The sequence below is a fragment of the Sus scrofa genome, chromosome X (genome assembly GCF_000003025.6).
Source record: "Sus scrofa isolate TJ Tabasco breed Duroc chromosome X, Sscrofa11.1, whole genome shotgun sequence".
Taxonomy (NCBI): domain Eukaryota; kingdom Metazoa; phylum Chordata; class Mammalia; order Artiodactyla; family Suidae; genus Sus; species Sus scrofa.
The window spans coordinates 13,129,602-13,150,115 of record NC_010461.5 but is presented as its reverse complement, the minus strand read 5'-3'; the positions used below and the strand labels follow the sequence as shown (position 1 = coordinate 13,150,115).

General features: G+C 47.7%; 1 protein-coding gene across 5 annotated transcripts in view; it reads left to right on the top strand.

Annotated features, from left to right (window-relative positions):
- CTPS2 (CTP synthase 2) overlaps positions 1 to 20,514 on the top strand; it is a 130,392-nt gene that overhangs the window by 31,016 nt on the left and 78,862 nt on the right. For all 5 annotated transcript variants that reach the window (XM_021080709.1, XM_021080706.1, XM_021080708.1 and 2 more), the window contains 9 exons: positions 2,845 to 2,961; positions 3,107 to 3,190; positions 4,714 to 4,794; positions 8,275 to 8,426; positions 12,225 to 12,357; positions 14,995 to 15,083; positions 16,007 to 16,101; positions 18,273 to 18,335; positions 18,440 to 18,483. In XM_021080709.1, coding sequence (XP_020936368.1) covers positions 2,845 to 2,961; positions 3,107 to 3,190; positions 4,714 to 4,794; positions 8,275 to 8,426; positions 12,225 to 12,357; positions 14,995 to 15,083; positions 16,007 to 16,101; positions 18,273 to 18,335; positions 18,440 to 18,483 — 858 coding nt within the window. The remainder of the gene's footprint in view (positions 1 to 2,844; positions 2,962 to 3,106; positions 3,191 to 4,713; positions 4,795 to 8,274; positions 8,427 to 12,224; positions 12,358 to 14,994; positions 15,084 to 16,006; positions 16,102 to 18,272; positions 18,336 to 18,439; positions 18,484 to 20,514) is intronic.

Sequence of the window (20,514 nt, the reverse complement as noted above, 5' to 3'; positions counted from 1 at the left end):
GGCATATGAAGGCTCCCGGGCTAGGGGTCTAATCGGAGCTTCAGCTGCCAGCCTACACCACAGCCACAGCAACTCGGGATCTGAGCCTTATCTGTGACCTACACCACAGCTCACGGCAACGCTGGATCCTTAACCCACTGAGCGAGGCCAGGGATTGAACCCACAACCTCATGGTTCCTAGTCGGATTCGTTTCTGCTGTGCCACCACGGGAACTCCTCGTTTGACTCTTGATTATTTTTCTTTAGCTCTGCCTTCTTTTCCTCACCACATTCTGAGCTCCTCAGGAGCATGTGGTCTTAAATTCTTTCCAGCACCTCATTTATAGTGTTGAGCATGCAGTAGAAGCTCAGATGCTGAAGAATTAATGTAAAAATCTGTGTGATAGCCTTTAAGTATTTAAATATGGTGAGGAGGAATGGGTTGCGGTGAATTTTATCCTGTAGAGTAAAATGCTTTAGTAACTTTATTGGAAGTACATTTTAAGTTAGCATTTCTCAAAGGATTACACTGTCAAGAACATTCTCTGGGCTCTTGGTATTACTTGTTTCAGAAGGCCACCGTGTTTTAATAGGAACGATTTAATTTTGGTAGTACCACCATTACTAGGAGACTGTTCAGCTGCATGCAACTGTGTGTGTGTGTGTGTGTGTGTTCATGTGTGTGTGTGTGTTCATGGAGAGAGAGAATGCTCACCATTTCACAGCAGTCAGAGCCAGGTGGATCTCACCTTTCTCATATTGTCACTGAATTTGAATTCTCCCTTCCAGTGGGACCACTGGTAGAAACTAACTGGTCTCACTCTGTGGCCTATATTCTAGAACTTTTTATCTGCTTAGGATTTCCCTTTTTTCCTTTTTTATTGGCCACATCCGAAGCACGTGGAAGTTCTTAGGCCAGGGATCCAACGTGCGCCATAGCAGTGACTTGAGCTGCTGCAGTGTCAATACCAGATCCCTAAATACTAGGCTACCAGGAAACTCTAACCCTTCTCTTTTCTTAAAGTGCTCCTTAAAAAACATTTTTTTTTTTTGAGTTCTTGTCCTGGCACAGCAGAAACGAAACCAACTAGTATCCATAAGGATGCTGGTTCGATACCTGGCCTCGCTCAGTGGGTCATGGATCTGACATTGTCGTGAGTTGTGGTGTAGGGTGCAGATGGGGCTCGGATCCTGTGTTGCTGTGGCTGTGGTGTAGGCTGGCAGCTACAGCTCTGATTTGACCCTAGCCTGGGAACCTCCATATGCCTTGAGTGTGGCCCTAAAAAAAGGCAAAAAAACTTTTTTTTTTTTTTTTTTTTTTTTTTGATCTTGATCTTGGTAAGATGAAGGATTGACAGCCTTATAGTGTGTGCATTCTGGCAGAGGGCTGGGAGGAGGGGGCATTCTATTTTCTTTTTTTTTTTCTTTTTTTTGGCCACATCCATGGTAGTTTTGGGGATAGGGATCAAACCCATGCTCCAGCAGTGACCCAAGCCACTGTAGTGACAATGCTGGATCCTTAACCTGCCAGGTCACACAATAACTCCCCACTGCACATGGAAGTTCCTGGGACAGGGAGTGAATCTGAGCCACAGCTGTGACCTACACTGCAGCGGTAGCAATGCTGGATACTTTAACCCACTGCGCTGGGCTGGGGATTGAATCCGCCCCTCTGCAGTGACCCGAGCCACTTCAGTTAGATTTTTAACCCACTGTATCACAGCAAGAACTCAATCCAGATCATTCTTTTTTTTTTTTTTTTTTTTTTTTTTTTTTTTTTTGGTCTTTTTGCTATTTCTTGGTCTTGGGCCGCTCCCGCGGCATATGGAGGTTCCCAGGCCAGGGGTTGAATCGGAGCTGTAGCCACCAGTCTACGCCAGAGCTACAGCAATGCGGGATCTGAGCCGCGTCTGCAACCTACACCACAGCTCACGGCAACGCCGGATCGTTTACCCACTGAGCAAGGGCAGGGATTGAACCCGCAACCTCATGGTTCCTAGTCGGATTCGTTAACCACTGTGCCACGATGGGAACTCCTCGACCCAGATCATTCTTAAACCTCTCCTTGGTGGTTCCATCATGGCACAGCGAGTTAAGGGTCTGGCATTGCATAGGTTTGGTCCCTGGCCTGATCGCTGGCCCAGGAACTTCCACATGCCTCGGGTGCAGCCAAAATAAAAGCTCTCCTTGACCTTGTCCCCCCCCCCTTTTTTTGTCTTTTTGTCTTTTCTAGGGCCGTACCCACGGCATATGGAGGTTTCCAGGCTAGGGGTCTAATCAGAGCTGTAGCCGGAGCGTATGCCACAGCCACGGCAGATCTGAGCCTGCACCACAGCTCCCAGCAACGCCGGATCCTCAACCCATAATCGAGGTCAGGGATGGAACTCGCAACCTCTTGGTTCCTAGGTGGATTCGTTAACCACTGAGCCATGACAGGAACTCCTCCATCCCCTTCTCGACCCTTTGATTCCTCTCTTACTTGTCTCACTGGCTGTATTATATTCCATCCCTTGTGTGGATTTTACCTTCTAGTCTTCACTTTCTCTCCCCTGGCTTCATCTCCCTCTTAAATATACAGTGCTTTTCTTTTTCATTTCTAACAGCTTTAGTGAGGTTTAACTTACATAGCATACATTTCACCTATGATATAAGTGGACGATTCAGTGGTTTTTAGTATATTTACAGACTTCTGTCCTGTGCCGTCATCAGACTTCAGTTCTTTTGCTTCGTGTGTTAAGAATTGTTCTATCATTGTACAACTATAAATGTAATACATTCATTGAGTAATAAAAAAAAATTGTTCTCTTAGTCTCTGTACCAGGGAAAATAATTTGATCTCTCGTGTCTTTTTCTCCCCGTCTGCAGCTGGGTGGCACCATCGGAGACATCGAAGGAATGCCCTTTGTGGAAGCGTTCAGACAATTCCAGTTTAAAGCGAAAAGGGAAAATTTCTGTAATATCCATGTTAGCCTTGTCCCCCAGGTGAGCTTTCCAGTTAAGTGTGTAGTCAGTAAGCCCTGTGGGCCTTTCTGTGATTCTCTTTATTCCACGTGTTAAACCAGAGAGCCACACATTGTCCAGGAGAGCTACATGTCCGTGGTACTAACAGTGGCCCATTGCCTTCCAGCCCAGTGCTACCGGAGAACAGAAGACCAAACCTACACAGAACAGTGTCCGTGCGCTGAGGGGGTTAGGCCTGTCTCCCGACCTGGTGAGTTAAGGAAAGTGGGTAAATTTTGTGGAATAGGCTGATCATTCCTTTTTTCTTTTTTTTTGTCTTTTCTAGGGCCGCATCCGCAGCATATGGAGGTTCCCAGGCTAGGGGTCTCATTGGAGCTGTAGCCGCCGGCCTACACCACAGCCACAGCAACGCGGGATCCGAGCCGTGTCTGCGACCTACGCCACAGCTCACGGCAACGCCAGATCCTTAACCCGCTGATCGGGACCAGGAATTGAACCCACAACCTCATGGTTCCTAGTCGGATTCATTAACCACGGACCCACGACGGGAACTCCCAGGCTGATCATTTCTTAATCTCTTATGTTGTCTGAGTCCTTTCTAGCTCTCAGATGGTTCCTGTGACTGAGCTTTTTGCATCTGGGAGCTGGGGAAGGCTTCTTCCCTCAGCCTCGCATGTCTAAATTGGTTCCCTGTTCTTCTGCAGTCCCTCATTTGACGGGCTCTATTGAGTGTAGCGTCCTGCCACCTGTAAGGGAAGTTTTACTGTGACCTCTTCTCCACTCCTTGCCCACATTTGTCTAGAGCTGCCTTTGCACCCTGGCGGTACCGTTGAGTAGTCAGGGCAGCCACAGCATGACTGCAAAACTCAAGGTTTTTTTACCATCTGGCCCTTTAGACAGCTTTGCCAACCCTTGGGCTAGCTCTGTCTTTATAGTTTTTATTTATTTATTTTTTAAAGTATAGTTGATTTACAGTGTTCTGTCTGGTTTTTATTTTGTTTTCAGCTGCACCTGCAGCATATGGAATTTCCCAGGCTAGGGGTCAAATTGGAGCTGCGGCTGAAGCCTAGCTCTGTGGCCACAGCAACGCCAGATCCTACCTACACCACAGCTGGCGGCAATGCCGGATCCTTAACCTACTGAGAGAAGCCAGGGATCAAACCTGCAGCCTCATGGAGACTATGTCAGGTCCTTAACCCACTGACCCGCATTGGCAACTCCTCTGTTCTTAGAGTCTTTTTGTGTGTGTTTTTGCCTTTTCTAGGGCTGCTCTTGCGGCATATGGAGGTTTCCAGGCTACGGGTCTCATCGGAGCTGTAGATGCTGGCCTACACCACAGCCATAGCAACGCAGGATCCGAGCCACGTCTGTGACCCACACCACAGCTCACTGCAACGTGGGATCCTTAACCCACTGAGCAAGGCCAGGGATCGAATCCGAAACCTCATGGTTCCTAGTCGCATTCGTTAACCACTGGGCCATGACGGGAACTCCTCTTCTTAGAGTTTTAAAGAAGTAACATCTACGAGCCTTGAGCCTGCACTAGAAATACCTTGACATGTCTTGCTGGTGGATTTCTGTTGGGTTTGGTTGCTTGTATTAGTGCTCAGACCAATTTCTAGCAGCCCAGTGCAACTCCCAGGATGGAGATGCGCACACGCCATCAAGTCTCCTGCAGCAAAAGAGAATTAATGTAGCGTCCCCCTGAAAAGCAGCGGCCGTGTGAGCCGCCCAATTCCTGCCTGCTAACCCGCGCGTAATCGACTTTGACAGATTGTCTGCCGAAGCTCAACGCCCATCGAAATGGCTGTGAAGGAAAAGATTTCCATGTTTTGTCACGTGAAGCCCGAACAGGTCAGTGCTGCTCTTTAGATCTGATTGCCTCGCAGGCACTTCTGCTGATGCCAGCGTTTTATACCTCTTAAATGAGCAGATTACTTTCCACAACATTTATAAAAGCTTCGGGGGACTCGCACGCAGCTAGTGAACAGTCTTGAGACTCCTGACTCCTTAGACAGACTGCATGTTGCCTTGCATAATCCCCCCTTCAATGTCGAGCAGAGGCACGAAACCAGGTGGGCTTTTTAACTCACAGCCTGCCCTCTAGAGAAGGAACCCTTTGAAGCCTGCTCCTCACGTCTTTATCTTGTCTTCCCGGGCCACTTACGGCTGTTGCTTTGATTTCTTCTTTGTACTCGTCACAGCTTCATTTGCCCCAAACCACACGTGACGGTGACATTCACACTGTCACTTGCAATTACATCAGTGGCCTCAGTTCATTTCATTGCTACAAAAACTACTGTGATTGGGGCGCAGGTCCTCTGCTCCACAGGACTTGCCACCCGGGCATCCGAGAGCCAGCTCTTCTTTTTTCCTTCATGCGCTTATCTCTGTCTCTCGCTTGCAGTCAGGCTCAGGCACAAGGGATCCGAGCTTAAAAGGTGATATGATGGGGGCTCGGGAAGAGGCTGAGGTTCGGCAGAAACCTTTTATTTTCTTCAGATTAGCTCAGGGTTCTCTAAAGCCTGAGCACCGCCTCATCAGATTCCTGTGTCTCAGGGGGAAGGCTGAGTATTCACTGCCTGATGCTTCAGGGTCAGTGCCCAAGTCTCAAACACTTTGACAAATGTGATGGAAGGTTGAAAGCTCTCTTGTATCTGTATGTCATCAAGTCGTTTTGGGTTTGTTCAATTGTTTCTCGTAAATAGTATTTTGGGTGTGCAGACATTTAACGTGGTTTCCGAAATTGAAGGAAGATACAGTTTTTAGAGCTGGGTTGCTGGGAGCTGTGAGAACAGAAGTCACAGTCCAAACTTTCAACCATATGAGATTTATTCTTTTTTTTTTTTTTTTTTTTTTTTTTTTTTTAGGGCCACTCCCACGGCACATGGAAGTTTCTGGCTAGGGGTTGAATGGGAGCTATTGCTGCCGGCCAACACCACAGCCACAGCAACATCAGATTCGAGCCACATCTGCGACCTACACCACAGCTCACGGCAGTGCCGGATCCTTAACCCACCGAGCAAGGCCAGGGATCGAACCTGTGTCCTCATGAATGCTAGTCAGATTCATTTCCGTTGAGCCATAACAGGAGCTTCTCTCTCATGTCTTAATTCCTGGCGAACTTGCACTTAGAGCTCTTCTTAGCTGGATTGGCGAGGACGGGTCAGCAGGCATCTCTGTGGATGTGCTCTGTTACCATGATACCTGAAAAAATGTCTGGCCTGGAGGATAAATGAGTAAATAGCCCTACATGCCACGCCTTCCACTGTGGGAGTTGTGGCTGCCCAGGGATTTAATTTAATTTAATTTAATCTAAATTTTTTCTTTTCTTTTTTTGTCTTTTTGCCTTTCCTGAGGCCGCTCTTGCGGCATATGGAGGTTCCCAGGCTAGGGGTCAAATCGGAGCTGTAGCCACAAGCCTACGCCAGAGCCACAGCCACGCCAGATCCAAGCTGTGTCTGCAACCTACACCACAGCTCATGGCAAGGCCGGACCCTTCAACCCACTGAGCAAGGCCAGGGATCGAGCCCGCAACCTCATTGGAATCCTAGTTGGATTCGTTAACCACTGCGCCACAAAGGGAACTCCCAGAGGTTTAATTTTAATTAGTAGTTGGGATGGAACCTCATGTCAGTGACATCCTAGCACTGTGAACCTCATGGTAGAAGGCGTAAGTGAGACGCAGTGGTCTTTGTTTTTCCCCCCTGGCTGCCCCCATGGCATATGGAAGCTCCCCAGCCAGGGATAGAATCCAAACCAGAGCTGTTACCTAGGCCACAGCTGCAACAGTGCTGCATCCTTAACCCACTGTGCCGGGCCCAGGATGGAACCAGAGTCTCTACAGACACAAGCCGGATCATTAACCCACTGCCTCACGGTGGGAACGCCGAGACACGATGGTCTTAGCTATCAAGTTGTCGATGTCCAAATAGCTAAGGCACCCTCATCTGGATAGCTATGGGTTTGGAACGACTGAACACACAGAGTTGGCAGAATGCTTCCTAGCATTTACTTAGCGTGTGGCAGATCCTCACATGCCCCCCAGTAGCCCTTTGTACTTGAGAGGGTGGTGAGAGCTCGTTGGGGTAAGTGAAAAACAGCCACACCACCTGGCATGTAAAAGCGCCTGTCTCCTCTCTTTGGTGTAACTAATTTCACTGTGCTCAATGTGTGCTTGTAAATTTACCCAAATGAAGGCAGCAGACCAAAGCAGCTACGACAGCAGCGGCCCCAACAAATGAATCCACAAACAAACTGCACGCCCACACTTAGCAGACAAGGTGTGTGAGTTCGCTGTGACTGCTTTAATCTCGGCTTAGAACATGGTGCCTTGGGCGTTGCGTCTTGGATGTTGACATACGGCATCCGTGTTGCTTGTATCTGACATCACCCGGGGGTCCTGCAGTTCAACGCAGACACTAACTACCTGGCGTGGGCGTCAGACTCCGCCGCTTTCAGGGCTCAGTCCTTTAGAAGACTGCCCTGCACTTCCGACGCCAGCCGCAGGTTTCCGTTGTCCCAAGCCACCTGCCCTCCTGCCTGGCCGACTACAACTCAGAAGTTTCCCATAGCCCCTTCGGGTTTGATCATTCCTTAGAATGGCTCACAGAGCTCAGGAAAGCGCTGTACTTGCAATCACTGTTTGATGATAGAGGGTGCACATGAAGAGCCAGAGGAAGAAACACACAGGGCAGGAGAGTCCCAGGCACAAGAGCTCGTGTCCCTGTGGAGTCAGGGTGCACCTCGCTCCTGCGCCATCTGTACATTCACCAACCAGGATGCTCCCCAGCCCCCACGTTCTGAGTTTTTCTTGGGTTTCATTATGTAGGCATGATTAACTCTCTCGTCTTGTGCTGGAACTCACTCTCTGGTCCCCATCTCTTCCGTGGAGGTGAGGTGGCTGAAAGCTCCAGCCTTCTAGTCACTTGCTTGGCTTTTCTAGTGACCACCTGCCATCCTGAAGTCATCTGGGGTCACCCTGAGTCACCTTGTTAACCTAACAAAGTTACTCTTCTAACTCAGGAAATTTCAAAGGGTTTTGAAGCCCTGTGCCAGGGACTAGGAACAAAGACCATATATGTGTACGTATAGTTATTCTACTACAGCTTCCACGGTTCCAGATGTAGAAAAATGAGTTGGAAGTGTTTTGTAATTAGATCAAACTAACCTTGTGTTCATTCTGACTCCTGTTTAGGTTGCTGGGTTCTGGTTTCCTTGTGTCAGGATAAGTAAACTGCCATCTCTCTTGGGTTTTGGCTCATTTTTTGAGTTCATTCCTGAGGCATGTTTGAGTCATTCATTAAATAACGGTATTTTATCATCATTCATCAGGTCATATGTATCCACGATGTTTCTTCCACCTACCGAGTGCCTGTGCTTTTGGAGGAACAAGGCATCGTTAAATATTTTAAAGAGAGATTGGATCTGCCCATTGGGGATTCTGCAAGTAATTTGCTTTTCAAGTGGAGAAATATGGCTGACAGGTACTGTAAAAGGAATTGCTAATGTCATCTTGAATAATTCTTGGCGTTGGGGTTAGGACTGAATTGTACCTTAAAAGGTAGCTGTGTAGCATTCCACTCTCTACATGGGTATGTTTGGTTCTGGAAATATCCAAGGCTCTAGCATATTGTTAGGGTATTTTGCTGTACATTTCAAAGATTTCCAGGCCCTTTGATTTTGCTCTACTTAAAGCAGAGTGAATTGGAGGAATCTGGATTCCAGAATTGAAAAAAAAAAAAAAATTGTGGAAGCATTTTGATTTCCTAGTTCATTGTTTAGTTTTTGAGACAAGGTTTGTCTAATTTGATGTGGTTTTCAGATTAAATCCCCATCCCCTGTTTCTTTTATGAACTGTAAATGAAGCGTGACTCCATAAAAGTCCTGGCTGCTGACTTCTCATGCAGCTGAGGTCGCGGCAGCAGTGAAGCAGTTACATGAAGGCTCTGGTGTTGCCAAGGGGTTCTCATCACAAGAAAAAAAATTGTAACTATGTGCGGCAATGGCTGTTAACTAGAATTAGTAGAGTCATCGTTTTGTACTATATTGAATCATTATGTTGTACACCTGGAACTAATGTAATGCTGTGTGTCAATTATATGTCAATGCAAAAAATGTAAGCTCTGGTGTCAGGCCCCATGGATTCAGGCCCCAGCACTTCCTTTCAGAGCTGTGTGAGTTGGGACAGATGACTTAACCTCTCTGGGCTTGTTCTCCCACCCATATATAACTGGGGGATACTAGCAACCACACTATGGCAATTATGGGAGAAAAAGCATCAGGCCTTAACATCATATCAGGCACTATTGGTTACTTATGTCGGTAACAATAATTAAAATGATTTGCTGGTGACAAACCCACTTACCTTTGGTAGATTGAAAGCTCTTTTGCCCTTTCGGTTAATTAATTAATTAATTAATTAATTTTTTTTATTCTCACGGCCCTGTTTATTTTTTTAATTTTCTAAAAATGATTTTTATTTTTTCCATTATAGTTGGTTTATATCCCCTTTCACTTTAAAACTTAAAAAGTGCTTTGGAATTTCTGGGACAAGGAGTTCTTGCTGTGGCACAGTGGGTTAAGGATCTGGCATTGCCACAGCTGTGGTGTAGGTTACAGCTGTGGCTTGGATTGGATCCCTGGCCTGGGAATGTCCATATGCCGCCAACAAAAGAAAAAAAAAAAAAAAAGATTTTCTGGGGCAAGCAGGATCAGGAACAAATCGCATCTTCTGAACTTAGGTACTCTGCCCCCCAGAATGCTTAAGAACTCAGTCCCTTTGTAGGAATTTTCGGAGTAGCTTGGGGCTGATCCTCTTTAAGCATTAGAAACTTTAATATTTTCACTCTTTGTATTGGAAATAGTTTTAAATTACATGCTATGCCTCTGTGCTTTTTTTTGCCATTTCCTGGGCCGCTCCCACTGCATATGGAGGTTCCCAGGCTAGGGGTCGAATCGGAGCTTCAGCTGTCGGCCTACGCCAGAGCCACAGAGGATCCAAGCCACGTCTGCGACACACACCACAGCTCACGGCAACATGGGATCCTTAACCCACTGAGCAAGGCCAGGGATCGAACTCGCAACCTCATGGTTCCTAGTCGGATTCATTAACCACTGAGCCACGAGGGGAACTCCTGCCTCTGTGCTTTTTCAAGCAAGTGTTTGGTGTTTCGTTTCCTGTGGCTGCTGTAACAGGTTAGCACAAGCTGGGGGGCTTAACACAACAGAAATCTGTTCTGTCAAGGTTGTGGGGGTCAGAAGTCCAAAGTCAAGGCATCAGCACGGTTGGTTTCTTCCGGAGTTCTGGGGGCGAATCTGTACCATGCAGCTCTCCTGGCTTCCTTGGTGTTCCATGGCTTGTGGCCACGTCACTCCAGTCTCTGCCTCTGTTGTCGCATGTCCTCCTTCTTTGTGTCTTCCTCTTTTCTCAGGATGCTTGTCCTTATCTTAGGGCCCATTCTAATCCAAGACGAGCCCATCTGGAGATTCTTAACTTAACTGCACCTGGAAAGACCTTTTTTTTCCAGATAGGTTCACATTCATTGGTTCTGGGGGACATATGCTTTTTGGGGGCCACCATTCAGCTCACGTGAGGCTTCAGGCAGAGGGGAGAGTGAACATCGGTCCCTCTGCGTCACGTTGGCCGTGTTGTTGGTTCACTGGTCGTGGCGGGACGAAGTGGCCATCCTCTAGGCCCTGTCCCCTCTGCGCAGCCCGCAGAGAGATACTAGGAGGCAGGCAGAGAGGTCACAGGGGCAGGCCTGATCGCAGAGGTCCAGTGCTGCGCAGAGGCGGAGCTGGAAGGGAGGACAACCCTGCCCTCCTGGGAACCTTCCTGCGAAGCCCACCCCACGCCTGCCTCCCCTCAGCAGCTCACAGCCGTGTCAGCTGCCTGCCTCACACCCAGCTGACGGCCGAAGGGGGAGCACGAGGCAGGAGCAGGAGGCAGGTGCTTGGCTGGTCGGGGCAGTGCTCCGGGAGCCCGGCCTGGGCGGCAGCTGGCCTCCTTCCTCCACTGGCCTGACCCAGCGGCCTCCCCTGTCCTTCCAGCTGCCAGGTGACTCCTTCCCCAGGAAGACCAGACAAAGGTGAGTGGAAGCGGGGGTGGCGCTGCTGACCGCAGCCCTGCGTCCTTCCCGGGAGCAGAGCCCATGTCCCTCCATCAGAGGAGGGGTGAGATCGGGTGAGGGCTGGGCCAGCGCCCACGGGCCATACTCTGGGATGGGACGCACCGACCTCTGCCGTCATCTTGGCCTGACCCCACCTTGCTTTGTTCCCTGCGTCCTTGCCTTAGAGCTGGGTGGCAGGCAGGCAGTCTCCAGAGCGACATAAAATTAAGTAGCAAGTTGAAGGTTTAGCCTCTTTCTCTCACGCTCTTCCTAGAAAGTCACCTTTGCTGTCGGTTTTGACTTCTTAGCTCCTTGTGCTTTTTTCTTCTTCCAGCCTCTTCCCATCACGCTTCTCTTTCGCTCTTTGCAGATGTTGATACGAAAGAGGAATATTTCTCATCCTGGTAACATTTTTGTTCTTGGGTGTTTGGGGAACAGGTTGCCCCCGAAGCCCTAAAAAATCTTCAGCCCTAAATAACATTTCCACATACTTAGTACCAGACCAGACATTTTTCATGTCCTTTGAACAGATCTCCTGACAAAAGCAACAGTAAAGATTGTGTCTCTGATGGTAAAATGTGATTGAGTGTCTTACGTAGAATGGAATTTTCTCATAAAAATGATCCAAGTGGCTTATAATATTTTAAATAGTTCAGCACCATTCTTCAGGAATGCCACAAATAACCTGGCTTTTGTGGGCCAGCTGGGAATGTAGCAGTTTTTAATGTAGACACTTTGAATGCATTTTCTTATAGAGTGTCACCTTACAAAGTTAATATTAGAGTGTCTCCTTTTGACACTGAGAATGCGTTTTCTTATGCAGTGTCACCTTAGAAATGAATTTAAGGACAGCTCATGTTTATGAGATGGGGAGAAGTTTTTTCTTTTAATTTTGAATGCTTTTGCCTTTTTCTCTGATATCCTCTTCTCGAATTTATCACTGTGCCTGCTTATGTAAGTCAATGTTGGGCTTTCTCGTGATTTTGAAATCTCTTGGAGTACAGATTTTTGTTCTTTCGGCGTGGGGAGGGGATTTGAGTCAAGTACATCAAATTCAAGGCATGTCTGCTCGTCAGGTTTTAAAAAGTGCCTTGGGATAAGAACAGCGGCTGTCCTTATGCTTGTGATGTGTTGTCACATGCATATAACCTTTAAGCTTGTTTTCCTTCCCAGGTATGAAAGGTTACAGAAAACGTGTTCCATAGCCCTGGTTGGCAAGTACACCAAGCTCAGGGACTGCTACGCCTCCGTGTTCAAAGCCCTGGAACACTCAGCTTTGGCCATCAACCACAAGTTGAATCTGATGGTGAGGCCCCACCTGTTCTGCGTATTTCAGTCCTTCATCGTGGCAGCTTGTGTCGCAGACAGGCAGGTTGTCCTGAAGGGTCCCCAAGCCCACCTCCTGGATCGGTGATTCACCAGGAGGACTCCCAGGACTAAGCCTACGCCTGTCCTCACGATTATGACTTACTACAGTGCTAGGATGCAGAGCCAACTCAGCAAAGGCAAGAGGCACATGGGATGAAATCTGGGGGAGACCAGACGCAAACTCCCAAGAGTCCTCCTGCAGCGGAGTCACAGAGGACATGCTTAAGTCCCCTAGCAGGGAGCTGTGACAACACATGTGAAGTGCTGTCTACCAGGGAAGCTTGTGAGAGACTCAGTGCCCAGGGTGTGACGGGGGGCTGGCCACGTGGGTGCCCTCTGCCTACGGAGTGTCACAATTCCAGACTCCCAGGAGGAACGCAGGTGTTCTGCACACATCATATTGTTTCTACAAATACTGTGGGCACAGGGAGCCACTCTTACCAGTTCTGGGAATGGCGAGAACCCTCCCCAAATCCACATTTCCAGCTGCCAGCCAAGGGCCGGCACAAGCAGGCCTTTCCAAGGAAAGTGGTCAGACCTGCCATGTTAACTGCTCTTCTACATGTAGGTTTAAGGCACAGTTTCTGAAATGAGGCTTTGGACATTTGGGGACATATGTACTTCATGGTCATTTAAGTATTTTGTGTTTACCTGATAAAATAATGGAACTTTCCCCCCCTTTAGCACTGGAATTGAGTCCAGATTTTTAAAATGCCATATATCTGGCAAAGTGATTATTTGTTTTTTATTTTTCTAATTTTTTTTTGCTTTTTAGGGCTGCACCAGCAGCATAGGGAGATTCCCGGGCTGGGGGTCCAATCAGTAGCCCACAGCTGCTGGCTTACACCACAGCCACGGCAACATCAGATCGGAGCCGCATCTGGGACCGACACCACAGCTCATGGCAATGCCACAACCTTAATCCACTGAACAAGGCAGGGGTTCAAACCTGCATCCTCACAGAGGCAACATCAGGTCTTTAACCCACTGAGCCACAATGGGAACTCCTCTCATTGCTTTTTAATCTATTTTTATTTTTGGTCACGCCTGCAGCATGCAGAAATTCCCGGGCCAGGGACTGAACCTGTGCCATGGCAGCAACAAGGCTGTATCCTTAACCTGCTGGGTCATCAGAGAACTCCTTTCTAATCAGTTTTTATTTTTGATTTTCCAAGAAATACTTTCCTTCCTGTCCTTGTTCCTCTAAGTCCCCCAGGTCCTCATAGAAAAAAACAATAGAAAATCAGTTTTTTTTTTTTTTTTTTTTTTTTTTTGGTCTTTTTAGGGCCACACCTCATGGTTCCTAGTCGGATTCGTTTCCGCTGCACCACAACGGGAACTCCAGAAAATCAGTTTTAATACAAATTTTATAAAGTGAATTTTTTTTTTTTTTCTTTTAAGGGTCACACCTGCAGCATATGGAAGCTCCCAGGCTAGGGGTTGAATCGGAGTTGCAGCTGCTGGCCAACACCACAGCCACAGCAACACCAGATCCTCAACCCACTGAGCGAGGCCAGGGATCGAACCTTCGTCCTCATGAATACTGGTCAGATTCGTTTCTGCTGAGCCACGATGGGGACTCCTAAAATTTTTGTACCTTAAGATATATTCAGATAGTACTTTTTAAAACAGAAATACCAAGATAATATAGATATATACGGACCATTATGTACATAGGAATTGTTGTCCATGTTTTTCCTAAACTAGAATTCTTTGTCAGTGGCTTCCACTAAGGACTGTTTGAATCTTGGGCTTGCGCTGTGTTTATCCTGCCTGACTTGTGCGGGAAGCCACCAAGTGGTTTTCAGTCTTTCATCTGTTTCCCTCACTGTGCCAGCCAGAGTGATCTTTTTAAAATCACTCCGTTCTGGAGTTCCCGTTGTGGCTCAGTGGTTAACGAATCCGACTAGGAACCATCAGGTTGCGGGTTCGATCCCTGGCCTTGCTCAGTGGGTTGAGGATCCCGCATTGCCGTGAGCTGTGGTGTAGGTCAAAAAGACAAAAATAAATAAATAAACACAATCACTCTGTTCCTTAAGACCTTTCAGTGGCTTCCAGTGTAAACTTTTCCCTTGCTGGGTGGAGCTTCTTTTGAGGTCCCTGGAGTGGTCACTGCTCTCTTTCCTCTGTGGTTCCTTTGTGGGGCTCCCCCCATCTCCCGCTCACCTTTCCCACTGGCTCCCCACTGCACAGACGTGCGCAGGTGCCCAGCTTACGTCCCCTCGTCCTTGAGGGCTTCGCCTCTCGGACATCCCCTCCCTGGAGAGCTTCCCGAAGGCAGCCCTTCTCTTCCTTTCTCCAGCCCGCGTCTGGATCAGCTCTGGCTCCTGGTTCCTTCCGCAGCTTTCTCTTCATTGCCCATCACAGCCATTATCTCCCAGTGGTTTGGTTTCGGAATCTCCCCCAAAGATTATAAGAGCCGCAGGACAGAGGTGGTGCTTTTCAATGCCAAGTGACCACTACTGTGTCTGCATAATAGGTAGTGATTTCGTAACCGTGTCAGTGTTAGTTGTCTCTAGTATGTTCCAGTATTTATTGTTCCGAAATGTCCCTTTAATCTGTTGCATGTTTTTAGTACATAGACTCCATCGATCTGGAGCAGACCACCGAAACTGAGGACCCTGTGAAATTCCACGAAGCTTGGCAGAAGCTCTGCAAAGCTGAGTGAGTACCGAGCACCGTCCACGCCATTTAGGACAGCGCTACTGTGATTTCCCCGTAATGATTCGATTTACCCCAGTTGGCAGTTTTGGGGTCTTGTGAAAGGTAGTTTGGGCTGATTCTGAGCGGTTGTGCTGCATTTACATTGCGTTTACTTTGAACCGTGCCGTGAAAATGTTCGTGGCTCGTGCAAAGGAAACAGCTTTATTCCAGGGAGGGTTTAGACAGCGTATTGGAGGGAAAGTGAGCTGATGCTACTGAGAGATGCAGAGATGGCGCTTCCGTGTACAAAGTTGAAGGCAGCAGTGACAATCCTCCCTCTCTTGGTTTTGCTTTTTTTTTACACGAGTTGATTAGCGATCCATGGAACTCTTGGGGGTGGCGCTGTGCTGGGAGGGTAGCACGACCCTCTAGTTTTTCTCTTTTCAAATGAGAGTGTTTACCTAGAAAATCTGTCAAGTGTCTCCGAGCCAGGAAATTTTCCTGTGCCACAACTTAGTTAGCCATCGAAATCTAAGGCTGATTGTTACCAGTTGAACTCCTTCTGATTGCATAAGAGGCCTGAAGATTTTTATAGTAGTGCTTTTAAGAGAACCTTGACCTATTTTTATTCAGATCATTTTTTCGGTGGCATTTTTAATTGAATCGAGTTTCTCAGTCACTATGCTCCCGTGCTGCAAGCGCCTATCAGTATCTATCAAGGTCAGCTGTAAGGAATTGTTGCAACTTGTTTATAACATTGGGAGGATTTCAAGAAGAAAGTTTAGGATATGAAATCATGTCATCGATTCTGAGAATAGATTCCAAGCCCGTTCTCTAGCAATTGTGCCACGTGCTGGATTTGGGATCACTGAGCATGAATGGCTGAAAACAGTTTTACAACTAAAAATCATATCACATTCATCCTCCTTTTGTGTTGATTGCAGTGGTGTTCTTGTGCCAGGAGGCTTCGGAATCAGAGGAACCTTGGGAAAACTCCAGGCGATTTCTTGGGCAAGGGCAAGGAAGATTCCTTTTCTGGGTAAAACTGATGTTTATGAATCCTAGCTATGAACGCTTTAGATTTTTCGCTAGTAGGGCAACTAGAGTGTGTTAATGTGAAAAGTAGAACCTTGAATGTGAATATTCAGGTGCCATGTAGTTTGCTGCAGTGTCTGGAAACTACCTTCTGCAAGTCTTAAATAAATACCTGGCTCACAGCCTTTTATTTGTTTATTTATTTACTTATTTGCTTTTTAGGGCTGCATCCCAGGCATGTGGAAGTTCCCGGGTTAGGGGTCGAATTAGAGCTACAGCCCCCGGTCTGCTCCACAGCCACAGCAACTCAGGATCCGAGCCGCATCTGCGACCTACACCACAGCTCACGGCAACGCCGGGTCCTTAACCCACTGAGTGAGACCAGGGATCGAACCTGCATCCTCATGGTTCCTAGACGGGTTCGTTACTGCTGAGCCACAATGGGACGCCTCACAGCCTTTTTGTCAACAATCTTTTCTTGGAACACAGACACAACCAATTTGTTTACATATTGTCTGTGGCTGCGTTTGCAGTACATTGGCAGAATTTGAGACCCTACAGCCTGCAGAGCTTAAAATCTTGACTCTCTGGCCCTTTCCAGCAAAAACATTGGCAACCTCGGAGAACTTGCAGTGTTGTGGTTGGGTAGCAAGAGGCTGGGACGAGCTGCTGTTCTTTCCTGCCCTTGCCTTCTCTGATTCCCCGCTGAATCCATCTCGCACCACTTCAAGCAGAGACCAACCCAACAAGATGCCACAATGCTGTTTCTCACCTGAAAAAAAAAAAAAAAAAAAAAAAAAAAAGTTGAAGTTGAAATGTATATGCTCCTTCTAGAAAAGATAATGCAGGAAGGCCATCCAGTGGTACAGGGCCAGCTCTGTTAAGACTTAGTAGAGCTTGATCTTTTCAATGCTTCTGGTGCAATTGCAAAGCAGTGAAACCGGATGAAACACAGGCTCAATGGGGAAAAAGGCAGCCCTGCGGTTGGGGAGTGAGGCAGTGGAGGGAGCTGGGAGGGGCTGTGTTCCGTGCTGTGCTTGCGTGAGCTGGTGGGTTTCCGGACTGAGTGGACCTGCTTTGGTGCGCCTGACCTAGTCTCGGCCGACTCTTCGTTTCCCCGCTTGCCTGTTGTTTGATTCGCCTCCTAGATGCTGTCCGCTTGGGCTCCATTTTCACCAGAGAAGCTTTGCTTTGTTTTGCCCATCCAGGCTCATCTGGACCACTGTTTTCTTTTGAAGTAATCTTGTTTTGTTTCTGTTGAAATGTGGTGAGCGGTCTTCGGATAATTTTCACTGCATAGAATTGTTTGTGGCTCTTTAGCTTTCTCTTGCACACAGTGTCTCTTTATGTCCTGGCCTTCTGGAACTTCCTAAAGTTCCCCCCAAAACACTCAGCTGTTACGTGCTTATCGACTTGTCCTGGCGTGCCTGTGTATTGATTGCTCTCTCCTTTGAGCCCCTTCTGTACCTTGGATGTGCCTGTAAAAGCATCTGGAAGGTTCCTTGGTGCTTGTTTGTTTGAGAGGATTGATGGGCTGCAGTGAATGTGGAGCTGGGCCATAGCAACAGGCCTGGACCCACACGAGTCCTTTTTTCTCCTTACCGAGCTCTTTGTTCAGGTCCATTTTGCCGCGCCATCACGCTGCTGCCCGCAGCAGAGGCACCAGCACCCCCAGATGCTGCTCCTTCCCTGGGGCAAGGATTACAGGGCTGTTCAGGGCCCAGCAGCCGGGCAGAGACCGCCTGCTCCACTGGCCGCCTGTAGGAGCTCCTTGGATCCCAGCCCGCTGGCCCGCAGGGGCTGCCCGCAAGCACAGCCTGTATTTAAGGCTGTGCATCTACCTCGAGAAGAGGGAATGTGACGTCCCAGCCCCGGGAGACCCCCTCTTGAATGAGGAGGTGTCGTTAGACATCCTGTGAGGGCATCAGGCGCTCTGGTGGAGGCAGCTTTCCCTTTTGGACCTCAGCTTGTCCTTTCCCACCCTTTTCCTTCTCAACTCGGGCCATCCAGCCCCTTCCTGCCCCTGCACGTGTGTTCTGAGGGCAGAGGCTACAGCAGCAAACTCTGTTGGCACCTCCTCCGTTCTGGATGGAGGAGGTCGGCAACAAATGAGCAGGAAACAGCAAGCGCTGCACCATATGCTGATTTGCTTTATGCGTGTGTTCTTTCAACTAGGAGTGTGCCTCGGGATGCAACTGGCAGTGATCGAGTTTGCGAGAAACTGTCTCAACTTGAAAGGTAAGTCTGCGATTTTCTAATAACCTTCATGAAAAGCATTCTCGTTCCTTCAGTTACTTTTCAGCAGTATTGGTGAGTTACTGAGCTCGTTTCTTCGTTTTCAGATGCTGATTCTACAGAATTTGAGCCAAATGCCCGTGTTCCTGTGGTAAGTGGCTCTTTGGGTTGCGTCGTTGTCGTTGTGTTTCTGGCTCTTGTCTAAACTCAGAAGGGGCCACTATTATTTTTTCTCATAACATCGGGACATTTAAATCATAGGTGGTTTTTCTTATTCTTACTCCTCTTACTGTTTTTCGTTTCCGTCAAACCACTTAGTACTGAGTCGTCCAGCTTGTCAGCTGTGCCTTGAAGAAAGACATGGTCCTGGGCTGGTCTCTCTTTGTAGCAGTTTTCAAGCTTAACATTTAGGAGAGGGTTGAGTTGACTGTGGTGACAATTTAGGACATCTAATATAAAGACACAGGCTGTCCCGTCTCTAGATCCGTCGTCTTTTCTTCTGCTGCTGCTCTTCCTCTTCCACCGATTCCTTTGCCCATAAAATATTCAGTCCAGGGTTTTGGCCGGGAGCGAAGGCCAGTGTGCTCCACCACCTGCCACTCTGCTAAGTCACACCATGGTGTCCTTGTCCTTCCCACGCTTGGGATTTTGTAGTCGGACAATCTGAATGAGTTTTTCAGATGTCTCCTGAGATTCCCTATACCTGAAATGGCCCCCTTCCTGCGACCTCCCTACCCCTGGAATCTCAATAAAACCAATGAAGAATTTAATTGCAAGGGGATCCCAATGTGGCTCAGTGGTAATGAACCCCTCTAGTATCCATGAGGTCTCAGGTTCGATCCCTGGCCTCGCTCACTGGGTTAAGGATCCGGCGTTGCCGTGAGCTGTGCTGTAGGTCACAGATGTGGCTCGGATCTGGCGTTGCTGTGGCTCTGGTGTAGGCTGGCAGCTGTAGCTCCGATTCGACCCCTAGCCTGGGAACCTCCATATGCTGTGGGTGTGGCCCTTAAAAAAAAAAAAGAATTAAAAAAGTAAACCAAACCTGATGACTGACAGGTTCCTATTCATCGGGGGAAGCCTTTCTGGACTTTTCTTTCCTGGCCTCTGCCTTCTGTGCCTTGCACCCACCTCCATCAGAGTATTCACCCCCGCGTTGTGATTGGATTTTTAGTAACGGTTGATTGAGATGTGATTCACATACCATAGAATTTAGCCATTCAAAGTGTATGGCGCACGTTCACAGATCTCGGCAACCATCACCGCAATCAATTTTGGACCATTTTGATGACTCCAAAAAGAAACCCCACACCCTTTAGCTGACACCCCGAGGCTTCCTGTCATCCCAGCTCTAGGCAACCATTAATCTGTCTTCTGTCTCTGTGGGTTTTCCTGTTCTGGCTATTTTGTATACAGTTGACCTTTGAATAATTCAGGGGTTGGGGTTCTGACCCTCTGTGTCGTCGAAGATCTGCCAGGCACCCCTCCGAATACACGTTCTTCCATATCTGTGATTCTGCATCTATGGATTCAACTAACCATGGATCACGTGGTACTGTAGTATTACCTCGTGAAAAAAATCCACATCTGAGTGGACCCGCAGTGTTCAAAGCTGTGTCGTTCAAGGGTCAACCCTAAATGGAATCATAACAGTATGTGGCCTTTTGTGACTGGCTTCTTTCACTTAGCGTAATGTTGTTAATTTAAGGTCGTTCCATGCTGTAGCGTCTATCAGTACTTTATTTCTTTTTATTAAAAAATAATAGTTCATGATGTGGTTATATCACAGTTGATTTATCCATTCATCCATTGGTAGACATTTGCCATTTCTACTTTTTGGCTGCTATGAATCATGCTGCTATGAACATTTGTGTACCAGTTTTTGCGTGGACATAGGTTTTCATTTCACTTGGGTGTATACCTAGGAGTGGAATTGCAGGTCACATGGTGACTGTATATTTAATTTTGTGAGGAACTGCCAGAGTGTTTTCCAAAGTGGTGAGAGCGTTTTTCATACCCATCAGCAGTGCGCGAGGGTTCCACTTTCTCCATATCTTCAACACTTGTTATGGTCTTTTTGATCACCGTTGACTCTTGAACAACGTGGAGTTGAAGGGCACGGGTATACTTATATGTGAATGTTTTTTGCACTAAGTACATCCTACATTACTGCATGATCCAGAGT